This window comes from Centropristis striata, chromosome 3 (genome assembly GCF_030273125.1).
Source record: "Centropristis striata isolate RG_2023a ecotype Rhode Island chromosome 3, C.striata_1.0, whole genome shotgun sequence".
NCBI lineage: Eukaryota > Metazoa > Chordata > Actinopteri > Perciformes > Serranidae > Centropristis > Centropristis striata.
Window position 1 is genome coordinate 24,358,447 of NC_081519.1, and position 16,749 is coordinate 24,375,195.

General features: G+C 36.1%; 1 protein-coding gene across 1 annotated transcript in view; it reads right to left on the reverse strand.

The window, feature by feature from the left end:
- Positions 1-16,749, reverse strand: part of lactbl1b (lactamase, beta-like 1b) — a 41,277-nt gene that overhangs the window by 8,274 nt on the left and 16,254 nt on the right. The window contains exons 5-6 of the mRNA XM_059328371.1: positions 14,708-14,814; positions 9,556-9,713 (exon numbers count right to left, since the gene is read on the reverse strand). Coding sequence (XP_059184354.1) covers positions 9,556-9,713; positions 14,708-14,814 — 265 coding nt within the window. The remainder of the gene's footprint in view (positions 1-9,555; positions 9,714-14,707; positions 14,815-16,749) is intronic.

Consider the following 16,749-nt stretch of genomic DNA (forward strand, 5'->3'; position numbering starts at 1 on the left):
TGCTTCACATTTAAAAAAGGAAAGAAAAAACACCCATAAAAACAAACAAACACACAAATAATATTAAAATTGAAAACTAATAAAGCTAGATAAAAAAGATGAAAATATTTAAAAAATCAATAGTAATAAATAATTAAGAAGAATAATTAAGCATGATATATATATATATATATATATATATATATATATATAAATGACTAAATAATAGCAAATAAATAAATAAAATATGTTAAGATGTTGGAACACTAAGATGCATGAGCAGAATTTTTTTATAAAAAAATATTATTATATAAAATGGTTCAAGTAAAAGCCAAATTAAAAAGAGCAGTCTGAAGTTTGCTCAAAACAAATAGGCAGCATGTCACTTGCAAAATGTCACAATTTATTGATGAAATGCAGCGATGACACTGTTACAGATTGTGCTACGTTAAAGTTAGACACACAAAAAACCTCAAAACTTGTGTAGAACACTTTCATAAAATTAAAACTGAGACGTACACATGAAGTGTTTCTGTGTGTCCACGGAGAGTCTAGCTCCAGTCTGGAGCAGAAAGGAAGAAGAGGAAGATGCTGAATCGATGTGAGTTCTGCACTGTAAACAGTTCAGCCGGCAAGTTGTTTTTCATAAATCTCTTAAACAACTTCAGACTTGTTCAAAACTACCAAACATTAAATCATTTTCAGAATTTGAATCCTTTATATGCCAGTTTATATATATATTTGAATTTTTCAATAATTTCTTTCAAAACCCCCCCACAAAAAATGAATTATTTTCCATGTAATTAATAGTAGGAGTATGGGGTTTTGGTGGATTAGATTAGATTAGAGTCTTGGATATGTCAAAGATTAGCAAAAGAAATGATTTTAATTGCATTAGTATTGTTTATGTAATGCCAGATACTCCCTCTTGTGACCTTCATGGGCAGAAATGCCTCATAGACTTCCACTCAAACCACAATTTTTAATCTCACTGCCATTATACTATAAAACCATGCATTTTGTAATGTCAGTATTTAATTTTGAAGAAAATTAGTGATATTTGACATTTTTATTGTATTCCACCAAATTCCACCATTTTCCCATTGAAGGCCAATGCATGAAATTCCTGTATTTTTGCCAGTTATATAATGGAGCTTTGTGACTACCAGGGGATGTGATGTGATTTGTGTGTGTGTGTGTGTGTGTGTGTGTGTGTGTGTGTGTGTGTGTGTGTGTGTGTGTGTGATGAACAAATGAAAAAAAAAAAGAGTCAAATGCACAAAAATGCCAGAGGAGGGCATACAGGTTAAATACACATTTAAAAGAAGATGTCATGTCTACTGCTAATTCTTCAAAGTTAAGTTAAAGTATTTTTTCAACATGTATAATGGAATTTTGGAAAGTGAATTTTGAACAGTTTGAACAGTTTCACATGTTAAGTTGATTTTTATTACAAAAAAAGAAAAGAAAATTCAAACTGATTCTCAGTGCTGCCAGAGAGATTTCAAGGAATTTTTTTTTTCTAATTGTTACACGATTATGTCATATAATTGTCCCAGTATGAAGTGCTTCTATTTTCAAAGATAAGAGCTGATGTTGAAAGGTTATAGGGGCAGCATCGACTCCATCTGCCTACAGCGGACACAACTGCCTGCTGCAGCGAAAATGTTTAATTAAGGAAAAAATTACTTAAGTGGAGCACTTTCAGGAGCAGCTGAGAATAAATCAGGGAACTTAAAGTACACCTGAAAGAACTCAATAAAGTCTTCATGTACCCACAGAAATGTCATGTCGTCTGAGAGTTAAACGGTCGCTACGATGCACAAGGTGCTGGAAACATGAGTAACAGTTGTTATTGGCTGCAGACTGACTGTGGCTGTATGCTGAACATTATGTCTGCATAGATATGGCGTCTGGTTAAACTTGTTATATAACTAAATGTTGTTGCAACATAAAGACCAGCTAATTAAGAGATTTAGATAATATGTAGTGGATATTAAACATTTTGTTTCAGGGCTGTTGAATTACACCAAATGCAATTACACATACTCATTAAACACTCATGAAAATGAATGCACAAAGTCAAAGATTGCAGACTTTGTTAAAGATTAGAGCAATGATCGCACCAAAAGGAACTTTATTGCAACCCTTGCATGTGTTTGGGGTAGGGATGGGCGTTTGGAAGAAACCTGCCAACTCGATCATTTATAACATTAACCATCAATAAATCGATTATTCGCTGCATGCTTCCATGGGCAAAATAAAACATCTACAGTCATGGAAAGACCAATTTTTTTTTCTTAAAGTTTTTGTTCATTTTAATGCCTGGTACAACTAAACGTACATTTGTTTGGACAAATATAAGGAAAAAATAGCTGATAAGAGTTTCATTTAAGAGCCGATATCTTGACATTTTCCATGGTTTTCTTGATAAAAACATTAATCATTAACAAGATGATTAAATGAAGATAATTCTTCCATACTTTATCATCTATTTACTTCTAAATTGGACCATTATTTACATAGTTAACATCATATCGTATGAAAGAAAATATGAAGCTAGCGCTTGAGACCATAATATTGCCACAAGCTATTTTACTGAGGTAAAAAATCAAGTGAGAAGTAGTCTTATTTTTTATTGTGATAGATAGGACCGGATTTCTTTTGCAACCAACAATGTCGTCCTCTGCTGGACGTTTGAAAGAATGCAGGCTAAAGGCACTTCTATGTTTACTTCCCTGCTCAGACAGGGAGGTTGGCGTATGGTTTGTGGCGATTTTGAGCCCTCAAAAATGCAATTTCATAGCAGAATAGCAATCTCTAGAAAAACTGTTGTGCCCCTGGCACTTTAGCACTTGAGCCCAAATTACACTAGTGGTTGGATGAGTAATCTTGTAAAGGGTAATTACAGCGATTTTTCACTGAGGCACTGCTCAGCATGTAAATGTTTTTAATGTCGTCATGTTCTTTGAACATATCTTACATTTATTTTAGTGTTTTCTTGCAGATTCTTTCAGTTTTAAAAAAAAAGTCTGCTTCACACTTGAGAGTTTGAGTTCTGGACCTTTATCAGGCAGTTCCAAACGACGGAGTCTATCATGTTGCATCCGTTGGATTTCAACTCAGCAGGGACAAAAAGTCTGGAAATCTTGGCGTCAATTAATCAATTTGTAGCAATCTGTGTTTTGCAAAGCCCCCAACTTTATGGAAGTGCTTTAGTAATCAGTGAAGTGCCACTTCATAAGATTTTTCTTTGTTTTGCTAGTGCACAGTGCTACAGGCTTGGCTGCTGTGTCTGTGGATTTGCATAAAATTCAGTAAACACTTTTATTATGTGTGATCATGCAGCTTATCTTTTTTTATGTCTGCTGATTGCACTGGACTCGAGTTACACGTTACTGTATGAACTGTGATTCCCAGGCACGGCTTTTAATTTGATTTCTGAGAGGTAAGTGCAGAGCTGCTCCCTCAGCCGAGGTTTTCATTCAGGAGTAATAGAAACTGCCTAAAGGTAAAAAAAAAAAAAAAAGGTGGAAAAGTGGCACTGGCCACAGAGGAACCTAGTTAAGTTTGGAGTGGATCCAAACCACAGGACAGAAACACAAATTAATTTCACTTTTGTTGTCATTAGGAAAAGGGATTTGTGCTACATTCATTATGTGTCAAAATCAGTAAAACCTTTTTGGTATTATATGTTTCTGGGAACCATGAATACATTAATCAGGAATGTTCTTTTGTATCCCCTTGTTGGACATAATGGCCCTCATTTATCAAACGAGCGTAGAAACCAGCGCAGATATGAGCGTATATTTCGTCTTACGACAGTTCACGTGTGATTTATCAGAGTTTACGACACCGAAGGGCGCACAGATTTGAAGTTTTCACAGCTTTTTGGGTGAAGGAGGTAAACAATGCTTTAAAGTAAGTTTTAATTCCAAAAGAAGAGGAATTTCTCAGAGGCAGAAAGTGAAATGCTGACGTCCAACAGCTGCAACACAACAAACTAGTTTTGTTTGGCAGCATAAAAAGTGAAAAGTAAGGAAATCAGTGCTGCTGTCAGCAGAGTAGCATTGGACCATTCAACTCCCTGTGAGGTTGGAATATTTCATTTATACATCGTGATATATAAAGCCTAATAGCCTATATAATATCCAAATATTGCTATTATTATGATTGAGAGATATTATTCACCTCTTTACATTTACTAAGAATGATGTCCCAGTCAGAGGAGCGTGTGGCAGCGCTGATTGGAAATGTTTCTGTTTCGGGCAGAACCGCTGGTGAAGGAGACGCTGACGCTCCGGTGTCCAGCAGGATAACAATAAATAGCAGAAGACAACAACATTTTATAGCCTCGGGTAGTATTCTGTTTGAAGAATGTCACAGTCGCAGGGTATATTTATTTTAAAAGAAGTTTTAATGATAAATTATGTAGCCTAAACATGCTCTGCGTTGTCACCATTAAAAACAAATCCACCAAAGAGTTTTATCAGCTCCAGGCATCGATACAACAGTCTAAGATTAATTCTCCGTCTCAGACATGTGGACTTCACGCTGACTCAGATTTGCATACGAGCTGAGAGCAGACGTGAGATCTGATCGTACCCTCCGCTCACGTCCAAACTGATAAATGCCGAGGCTTGCTTAGAAATTATCCTACGCCCACTTTACGCTCACTTTCTGTTGTACGCTCGTTTCATAAATGAGGGCCAATGTCTGTAATGAGTGAGAAACATTAATTTTCAGTGTATTTCTGGTTACTGGTACAAAGCATACCAAAGAGGCTGAGTCCTTGTCACAGTGAACCTGGGTTTGAATCCAGCCTAAGGTCCCTTTGCTGCATTTCCACCCTCTCTGTCACTATTCAATGAAGCATTAAAAGGCCAGCCTGTTCTCCCCTCAAAAGTGTCAGTATAGTTCGTGTGTACAGGCTGCAGAAAACAAGCTATATTTATGTATTTCACCATCCGTCGCCACCTTGCTGACGTACAGTCATGGAAAAAATGATTAGACCACCCTTGTTTTCGTCAATTTCTTGTTCATTTTAATGCCTGGTACAACTAAAGGTACATTTGTTTGGACAAATATAATGATAACAACAAAAATAGCTGATAAGAGTTTAATTTAAGAGCTGATATCTAGACATTTTCCATGGTTTTCTAGATAATAACCAAAATCATTATTAAGACACATTTAACACATTTTTTAGGACAATATAGTATTTTCCCAGAAATTATCACGATAAACGATACTATCGTTATATTGATGTTGTTTTAGTTTTATAACGATATTAGAGCATAATAAGTCCATCCTTTTCCACAGCAATGCATTTTTAAATCTCGAGAATATTAAACACTGGAATTGAAATATTAAAAAATCCTAGATAAATAAAACATTAATAAATAAACTACAACCAAAACAAATAAAATAGACTTCCAGGCTCTGTAAACAAAACATTGCAATGAGATAATCATTATGTATTATATTATTTTATTATTAAAATAACATATAAACAGCTGGAATGGCTGCTTGGGAAATATAGTTGGGTTTTTTTCCGGCAGTTCGTACTGCCTGTCAAACATTTGCAGCATTACTTTACAACACTTTGTAACACAAAAAAGCATAAAAAGTTGATATATTGTGTCCAGAATAAACTGTCGTGTCAATTTTTATCGAACAATAAGTTGAAATAGTAATTATCGTGACAGGCCTAGTCATGTGACCCTCGTAATTACTTCCCTTTTGACATTTACGTACATTTATTTACTGTTTAAACTGTCTTTTATAACACCTTACCAGGAGGTTTTTGCCATAAACCTAGGTCAGTGGTTTTATAGCATAAATCCACAGAAAGAACGCCCCGCTGTACCATGACCTGTGAACATGTACATACGTGTTGTACTTTGTGGTACTGAGACACGACCTCTTCTGTCGTTTTGGTTGGAGAGCTTGTTGAAAAATGCCCCCAAAAACAAGTCTTTAAATCTAATGCCAGGAAACTCTAAATAAGTGATCAGGGGTTATTTTCATGGGTTTTAGGAGGTTCCACCTGAGCCCCAGAACACATTAAAAATGTGTTTACATGCTGAGCGGCACCTCCGTGTAAAATTTGTGGAATTCAATTATGTAATTAGAGCCCAGCATGAAAGCACTAGCGGCCCAAAGGTTTTTTTCTAGACATTATAATTATTATTCTGCTGCAAAATTATATTTTTTAAAGGAGGTGAAGGAAAAAACATGAGCATGGCCAGTCCACAACGTCCCCAAACACATGCAAAGGTTGCAATAAATCCTTAATTTTGTGCATTCATTTTTTAATTCAGGAACATGTTTAAGGACCTTTTTGGATGTGCAAAAAACTCACAAAACTTTGCACCTTTAATGAGGATGTGAAATTGCATTTGGTGTCATTAACAGCCCTACAATAATACTTTTAATATCCAATATGAATGATCTGGATCTCATAATTAGTTGGTCTTTATGTTGCAAAAACACTTAGTTATATAACATGTTCAACCAGCATTTCTGCACATAAATAATGTTTTAAAAAAGAGATTCATCATTATCTGTGGTTTGCAGAAACGTACGATGCCAACAGAAAAAAAAGTTTCCTGATCATATTATAAGGTTCCTTTGCTCTTTGTAATCATGCATACTGTTCACAGCTATTTTTCTTTGTTTTAGATATAAATGTCAATCCTCGCTCATAACACACACTTCTTGTGTTCATTACAGATCATCACTATTTAAATGCTGTTTGTTTTGTACAATAAATATCTTTAACTACCAATTCCAGCCTGTTTTATGTTTATATATGTAGGCCAGACTGTGCACAAACTGCACTACTTTCACAAAGCTGTTGAAATGAAAAAGCATTTCCAGCACAGGGATTAGCCCACGCCATATATCTCTTCAGCCCTTCATACAGATCAGGAATATCTCGAGGTTAAGAAAACAAGAGCTGCAACTAGTTCCTCATGGATCACTTTCTACACTGAATATTCTCCTCTGACAGCCAGGGTCAAAAACATTATCCCCTACAGTGATCCATCTCTAAGTATTATCAGATCAGTGCCTCCCTCATTCTGGTGCTAGAAAAACCACAAACCAACACTGTGTCCTGGATTTCTAATCAACCTACACAAGTCTTTACACTTTAAAATGTTTTAACTCATCATAAACCAACTACTTTACACAGCTAAAATGCTAAAAATGTCCCTGTTAAAGGTCATTCGGTGTTCTCCAACTCCTATTTTAACCCTTTTTCTCTTTTTCTGCACTGTAACACACAATATGCATTGACTTTATCCTTTTTAGAGTAATGAGCAGACATGCAGGGGTAACATGATCACCGTCGTGCTGCAACATAAATTACACATCAGTCAGGAGCGTCTGTGCAGATGTGGACAGGCTGAAGGAAAAGCCAGAGCTTATGTGCCCATTACAATTAATGTAAAGTGATGTAATAATGTTGTTCGCTTAATGAAAAGCAGGCGGCAACCTCCAGGTCTGAGCAGAGAGGCGAACCAGGAAGTGCCTTAAGCTGCATTCTACCATAAATTTCAGCAGGGGGGGCTGACGGCAGCTGCAGAAGCATTTGGCTCCATTCATTTCAATACGAATTTTTGAATTATTATCACAGAATTTTTTTTAGGACAACAAATGGACGTAGTGACCGTTATGTCACCCGCTGGTTAGTAGCCCATTAGAAGCATCGAGTTCAGTGTTACACTCATCGCTATCTTGCGTCGCCATCTTGTTTCCCATACGGGGAGCAGACCATATCTGGACTGTGGAGGAGTGAGAGGGATCTGATCACTGACTACAGCCTCTCTACACCTCAACCTGACTGAGAGAAGCTGCTGCTAATTTATGTTAGCATTAACTGGAGCATTAACTGGGATGTTAGTTTTGGCAAAAAACAAAAACAAAATGTTTGTTACTTAACTCAGAAAATTGAACAGTGACTCCTTGGAGTGTCTGTTAGTCCAACCAAACACTGAACAAGACATTTTTAATGAACTAAACGTTCAAGTCAACTGTCATTAAGTGAAAATACAGTGAAAGGGTCAAAGTTATGAGACCAAACCGGTAATAGTCCTTATTTATATCTAGGCTATATACAGTTATATATAACTTTATTGACACATTGCAATGGATACGCATTGTTCTGCTTCTCTCCTGATGACAGCTCGCCTTGTTAGTGACCTGTCAATCAAAGGTAGCCACGCCCCAAATCATATGATTCTTTATCTTCTATTTTCTTCTAAATGGGACGTTATTTGAACTATTAACATGAAATTAAATAGCATTTTTAACTGATCAGATCCCTCTCGCTCCTCCACAGTCCAAATATGGTCTGCTCCCCGCATCGGAAACAAGATGGCGACGAGTGTAACGCTGAACCAATGGATGACGTCACATAAAACGCATTGCTTCCAGTTGCTGCAGAGGAAGCGATGTGTTTTATGTTTCAAACTGCAGCAACCTAGTCAATAAAATAACAAAGTTTGGTGAGAATGAGCAGCGAGCCAGAAAAATCCACCAAAGAAGACATCTGAGAGTTTAATGAGTTTTCATCAGGAGAGGGAGTTTAGTGTTTCATTGACCTTGAAGATAAGTTTACATTCAACACTTAAATTATTCAGTATTTCTCCAACAAACTTTTCATTGGTGGGGGTGTGCTCATCAATGTTCATCTTGGGAAATAAAGCGATATTACTTTATATAGTTGTGTAATTGATGAGATTATTAACTACCAGCTACAAGGGAAAAGGAGACATGATTTGGTAGACTTATTTGAGTTATTAAGAAGGGCTGAATCTATATAAGACAATATAATTGAACAGCTATCCGAACCATTCTCTGCCTCTTGTATCTTTAGAATTACTTCTTAAAAAAAATCCAAAATATTTTTAAGAGGTTTAATGTCACTCATTTCTTATTAGTTTGGATGTTTTATACGTCCTGTTTGTTGAAATTCATTTCATATTTTACATTATTTATTGTTGAGCATTTTATTCTGTGTCATTTCCTACATAAATCACTCTGAAAATATGTTTTATAGTGCTTTAAAAATATAAAATTTTCCAGATAACTAGTGATATACTCATATTAACAAGTTCATGTTTTAGTGTTTTGTCAGCCTGATGTTTTTGTGTCATTAAGTTGTTTTTCTAAATGCTGCACATGTTGCTGCAATATTGAGTTCAATAATCTTTATTCAAGAGCAGGGTTTTCAGTTAAACAGCAGAATTACTTGATTGTTTTTTTTTGTTTTCTCTTGAACATTTTTCTCCTTGCACTCAAAATGTCCTAGCTCAAATGAAATGTCACTGCTGACTTTCTCTCCTTGAGCTGAAAACTGTGTGCTCACCAAAAATTGTCTGCTTCCACACGTTTGACAGTTTTGCCACGCACAAGTTCCAAGTTCAAGCACTGTTGTCTGAGAGTTTCGAGAGTTTGAATCCAATATCTCCTCCTCCCACCCCACTCAAAAACATCCCACAAACCATCACTGGAACCATGAAGGCTCATGAGGGGGGAAGTTTTACCTACAGGGACATCTGTTCTCACCTGTATATTGTGTACTCATTGGGGGCTCCTGAGAGTGGGTCACTGGCATTCCTTTTCCCAAAGTTCCCGGTCCACAGGACTGTGTCGTTTAGGATCACGATGGCCGACAGAGAGGGAAGGCTGATGGGGTTGATGCTCTGCCGAAGCAAAGTGTCCACCTGCAAGAGACGGAGCAGGACGTAAGGAGATGATTTTGCAGCTTGTTTGTGCTCAATTAATAAAGAACATCTTAAAGGAAGACATGCTAGCAGTTTCCCCCTGCTTCCAGTCTTTATGCTAAGCTAAGCTAACCAGCTGTTGGCTGTGGCTTTAGTAGCACTGATCTTTGCACTTCTATTTTCTAGTGAATAGAGCAAAACAAAACCAACACATTTCCCAACACGTGTACAAATAAATCCTTTAACATGGCTTGGAATATATAATTTTCCGACCTTGGAGAAGTTGACACTGTAAAGAGTGTTTTTCTTTCATTCAAATCAGCTGTAATTACAGTCCTTTCAGAATACGGTGACAAAGGGCCTCATAACACCCACATTAACTGTAAAGTGGAAATTTATTTAATTGCCGCTTTCAAAGCAAACTGTTTCTTTTGCACCTAAGTGCTTCACACAGACATATCTATCTATCTATCTATCTATCTATCTATCTATCTATCTATCTATCTATCTATCTATCTATCTATCTATCTATCTATCTATCTATCTATCTAATATCTAATTCCTGGTTCAACTAAAGGTACATTTGTTTGGATAAATATAATGATAACAACAAAAATAGCCGATAAGAGTTTGAATAAAGATTTGATATCTAGACGTTTCCATGGTTTTCTTGGTAATAACCAAAATCATCATCAAGAAAATCAATTAGACCTTTAAACCCCAGATAACACGAAAAGACAATTTGCAATGAAAAATTCACAATAAAAATGACATTTTGATCTCATTTCTAGACGCTTTGTCCTTTGTTAGAATGCTACAATGTTACTATTTAATACAGGAGACTTTTTTCCAAAGCGACGTCCATCTGAGAGCTCATACAACACGAGCAAAGATCAAGTTAGAAGACAACACATGAGTCACAGCCCTGGGTTCAGTCTTGCTATCAGTTTGTTTCGTCTCGTCGATTCTGTAGCAGATGGGATGGAGTTTGGAGCTTCCTTCCACCGGCGGGGAACCACAGAGGAGAAGTTTGAGATGCAGAGCCCTGCAGCTCTGAGGAGCCAGACATTTTGAAAGCTTTTTAATTGTATTTTCCAGACGAGATGTTTTTATTGCGAATGCTAATGGTGAATTTCAGTGTGGTATCGAGCATTTTTCTCTCCTCTAGACGTGACGGTAATGCAAGCTGAATATGCCGCCTTCAATCTGCAGATCTGTCATTATGTTTACCTATACATCAGTCGCTTTTCTCCCCTCTAAAGAGAAGTCATTTTTCTTGCAAACTGAAGCTGAAAGCATCAAGTTAAACGTGCAGCCCTTATATATTTAACTGGAGCTGCTGTGAGGTCTGAAGGAGCTCTGCTTTACATTTCCTCCTGTTGAATGCTCTGCCCTCATGCATGCAGCATATGTGAATGTATCAAGAATAAAAGGTGCGACAGAGAAAACTGCTTGTTAATGGATAAGACCACCACACATTCATGCAATTATCCCTCCACACAAACTCCATCTGTCTGCTCTGAAAAGAGTTTTCTGGCTCATTATTCCTACAAGGATCTTCGTAGAGTGATGACCATGACATTTCTTCAAGTGCACATTTTCAGACATGACAATTTTGTTGTTATGTTATCATGTCTGAGTGGGCGGCAGTGGCAGAAGGAAACAAAGTGCACCTATTCAAGTACAATTTGGAGGTACTTGTATCTATCTGGTAGCTCTGATTTTTTGGTGTTTTATACTTTAACTCCACCACCTTTCAGAGGCAAATATTGTGTGTTTTTACTCCCCTATAATTATCCGTCAGTTGCCAGTTTCGTAAAATTACAAACAAACAATGAAGCAAACATGTATTAAGCTTTAAAATACTAAAATTAATCCAACAGTTGCCAACCTTTCTGGCTTGTGGCTCGTTAAAAAAATAAGATAAATGATGTTTGTTTGTTCAGTGAGCAGTTTGTGAAATTGTCTCATTTCAGATGAGTTGTTAGCAGTTCAAACAGAGGGTGAATCATGTTAGACGCCTCACATCATTTCATTTAAATAACTTTTCCAACCATTGCACAAAAAAAGCAATATTGGACAGATTAGAGATCGATGAATACAAATTTGTGAAGCAGAACTTTCTTCCATCCTGCTGCATGAGTCATCGCACGATCCTGAGATTCATCTTGTGACTCTTTGAAAGGATCCAACCTCAAAGTTGGGAACTACTGGACTAAACTACAAACTGTATATATACACAATAGTGAAGGGGACAGTTGCCCTCCTACATGAAAAATACATTTCAACTCTTACCTGCAGTGTTATTTATCAGTCTAGATTGTTTTGATGTTGCAGAGTGTTGGAAGTTATCGGGGTCATGATTTATGGAAAGTGACGTTACTGTGGAGCTTTCAGATGTATTTTTTGGCACTTTGAGTCGAGTTGCATCTCATTTCATTAAATTCAAGCACACCTCTATGGCAGATTTCTCCAACACTTGGCAACTCATGCCAACACACTCACAGACTGATAAATAGCACTACAGGTAAGAGAAAATTATTATTTTTTATTTTTTTGGACAAACTGACCCAATATCAGTCAAAGGGGCTATTTTCCCCCCTCTTTTTTGCAGAATAATAACTTTTACTTTTGGTGTTTTATGTGCATTTCGCTTTTAATACTTCTGTAGTTTTAAAGAAGTTGAATTCACAAATAAAGAATTAGAGGTGTTAACCAGCGTATCGGCTCCACGATACGATTTTATCCTGATATTTGAGTCACGATACGATATTATTGTGATTTTAAGGATTTTGTGATATGGTGAGTACTCATATAATATATTGAAATTTAACTGTTTAACTGCATTTTATGTCCACAAAATTAAATTCAGACAAAATTCTCAGTGTATTCATCTCACTTCAGTCTTTTTAATTCCCCACAATGAGAGTCAAACCCACAGACTGACCAACAAAGTATTCAGTCAAACTGAACTGAAATGATATCAAACATGAACTGCAGCATTTTATCAAACTTTCACAAACAACAAGCTTCACTGCTCTCAATGTTTCTCAATGAAACAGAAAAATTTCCACAGCTTCCCGACCCGATATCCTGACACACAATTTCCTTTTTCTGGTTATTTCTAGCTGGTTATTTTCAATTTTTTTCTGGTGATTTTGATTTTTTTTCTTGTAATTTTGCCTTTTTTAACTAATTCCATCTTTTTTATTAATTTTTTTATAATTGTACTTTTTTCTTGTAATTTTGACTTTTTTTTCCTGATAATTCTACTTTTTCTGAAGGCAGATTAACTGTTTTTCTTACAGTAAAACTTTTCATGTAAAAATATTTATAAAAAAAGAGATATCATTAAATAAATGGTAAAAGCAAAACAAAAAAACTTTTGCCTAACTTTGCAGCGTTGTTTCGATAACTTCCCGACATGATATACTGACTCACATGGTGCCTTTAGATTCCTTAGATATTAACAGACAACCCTTTTTCCAAAAAAAGGAATAAGAGAAGCTTTATAGAACCTAAATAAAAACAGAATCCAGAAGTTAGAGTGTAAATTTACCAAAATAAAACAAGATATCATTTTGAATATAAAATATATCTTCTTTTTACCATTTAGAAAACTTTGGCTCGTTTTATCAGATTTCATAAAACTGAGAGTCACGTTGTTCGTATTGAACCTGCAGGTATTTATTCATCAAATGAGCATCACAGCTCGAATGTGGTTTCTGAAATGATTTCCATATTTTCTTCCATGAGTTTTTTACTTCGACACTTTGATAGGTGCCTTATTAACGGCAACATGAAGCCTGGAGCACTTACTTTGATGTCCTGCTTTGCCAAAAAATATTGGGTTTAATGAGCACAGAATATGAATGATTTTGCCACCTTCACTTGAAGAAATCAGAGCTTTTTAGTGGGGGCGTGAAATCTGCCAGTACAATTTCTTTGAATTAATAGAAGATTATATTTTCCTTCTACTTGTTTACAAGGCAGAAGAAATGAACAGAAGAAAACCTTTACATGTAATGTGCAGAAAACTGAAATTAAATAAATTAAGACATGAAATGTTTCATTCTGTGTGTAATGGATCTATAATGTGTTATTTCCACGTTTTGAATGGAATTACTCACATATATAAACTTTTCTATGATATTTTAATTTATGGAGATGCTCCTGTAAGTCGGCTACTGATGCTCACTCAGTGTTGTTTTGATGGCTGTATTTGTATTTAATCTTTGGGATAATTGTGTTAAATGTTGAAACTTGTCTCTTTTATGCTGCTTTCTTGGCCAGGTCTCTCTTGAAAAAGAGATTTAATCTGATTTAATCTCAATGAGGCTTTTACCTGGTTAAATAAAGGATGTGTAGATGTATATCCATTGTTTTCTTCAATTTCTTGCCTGGTACAACTAAATGTACAAATATTTGGACAAATATAATGATAACATCAAAATAGCTGATAAGAGTTTGATTTAAAAGCTGATATCTAGACATTTTCCATGGTTTTCTTAATAATGATTTTGGTTATTATCAAGAAAATAATGGAAAATGTCTAGAGGGCCTAATATATATACATATAGCTGAAAAAACCTTTTTACTAGTAGCAGCACATGCAAGCTAAAACTTATGTGGCAAACTTGTGCTCAACTTTAAATTAATGAGTCAAATGTCGATTCTGATGTTAATCTATCGCTTCACTTCATACAGTTATGTCCTTATTACTCTTGTACACCCACAACTTTATTTCTCAGAGTCTCTCAGGGCGATCCGGGTGTCAATATGTTTCATTTAGACATCTGATCAGCTGGGAACACTGCTGCCCAGACGGCCCCTCAGTTTGATTTTTTTCATCCAGCGTGTCTTTAATCTCCTTCTGTCCACTGCAGCGACAGCATTTGGTGTGAAGGATTAGTGCTGGTCAGCCTGTAAATTTTCCTCAGACTACAGCTACAAACACGACCTGACTCTTAATTCAGGGGCTCCTCCTCTCTCACCTTCTCCAGGGCCTCCTTCAGGCTGGGGATGGGGTGCTCCAGCTGCAGAGGCTCGGGGAAACGAGGACACATCATCTCCGCTTTGGCATTGCGGCCCATCACGTCATCTGGCCGACGGGTGGAGGGGAGATGATAAAAGAGAAAGAGGGGAGGAAAACAGAGGGGCACATGTTGTAATTCCCACTTGATATTTGATAGAATAATGTATCGGTGGCACAAAAGGCCAGTGTATGCGGTATAATTGGCTGGCTTGGGGCTTCATTAATTCTCTCCACTGCCTGATGAACCCTGGTGATCTTATGGGATACAGTTTGAATAGATATATATAATATACAACGTGCTGATCTAGAGAGATGTTGCCCGGTCCCACTGGGAACTCTGCATGAACAATATGATATTTCAATATGTTTCATTGTAACTCCAGGCTGCCATTTGCCTTTTCATCCTAAAGCCATGCATGAAAAATTAGTTTTCTGTGATATAAAAAGAGCTGTCTGAAACTGTGAATGGGAGGCCTGTTGAGCTGTGCTTTTCTATTAGTATATCACCTGAGATTACTTTATTTTCATCCAGACTTATAGAGATTATAAAACTGCACTATGCTTGGGAGAATAAAGTACTTAGGCTCTGAAGAAATGTGAACATATTTACAATGTTTACACTGATTTTCATGGATTAAAGGGGACATGAAAATCTTTTAAACCTAAATCTTTAATTTTGAGATGAAATTAACACCCTCTGAGGTATTTAAAAACTCATGCTGGATTTACACCAAAAGATTTTCACAGTCCCAGACTAAAAACTGAAAGTCTTTAGTAAATCTAGGAGTTTTACTGGAGTCACGGCGCTCCCGTCATCTCCATCGTTAAATTGAAGGTAGTAATCTATCGAACACGTTTGATATTATCTCAAGTCGCAGTGACGTAACACAATCACCAACCAATAGATGAGCAGGGGAAAGGTCTGCACTGCACACACTAGAGCAGCTGGAGCCAAAAGCTGCTTCTCCTCCATTTTGTAAGTTTTTACTAAGAGCATGATGGGAAAAAATGTAGTTGTAGTCTTGTAAATAGTTAGCTTGCAAGATTCACAGTCTGTCTAAAATCTAAGTGTGAGACTGACTTAGATCTTGAACTTATAATGATGCTGCCAATTACACAAACACTATTTTAGTGAGCTTCCGCTTCATCTCATAATTACAAGATAACATCACACAATTAAGAGATCTTTTTATCTCTTAATTACCAGATCTATATCTTCTTAATTATGAGGAAATAATCTGAGCGTGTGTGTGTGTGTGTGTGTGTGATCAGATCAGATAAGATGAGCTTCAGCTGCAAGCAAACGGCTCCGATTCAGTGTGAAATTTAATAGTTCAGAAGGAAACTACAGTTATTTGATGCCACAGGTTTAAGGTTTGAGATATTTTCAGCTATAAAATAGGAAATGATGAATTGACTTCAAAGGTCAAGTCTCAAATAAGCCACAGCTCACTATATTTGCCTTTTTTTTTAACTTAAAAGTTATCTTGAACTTGACATTCTCACTTGACAGCAACAATATTTCAGATCTTTCTGTCTGCAGAAAAACACCTCACACCATCTGTTACCAGTGAAACATTAATAATAATTTATAATATATGCAGTAAAATATTAATTGCCTCAGTTACAAGTAGTGTAACGCATAGATAGGCCTGTCATGATAACACATTCTTTCGGACGATATATTTTCCCAGAAACTATCATGATAAACGATAGTATTGTTGTATTAATGCTGTTTTAGTTTTATCATGATATCAGAGCATAACAAGTACATCCTTTTCCACAGCAATGAATTTTCAAATCTCAAGAATATTAAGCATTGGAATTGAAATGTGAAAAAGAAATATTAAATATCCTAGATAAATAAAACATAAATAAATAAACTACAACCAAAAAAAATAAAATAGACTTTCAGGCTCTGTTAACAAAACATTGCAATGAGATAAACATTATGTATTATACTATTTTATTATTAAAATAACATATGAACAGCTGGAATGC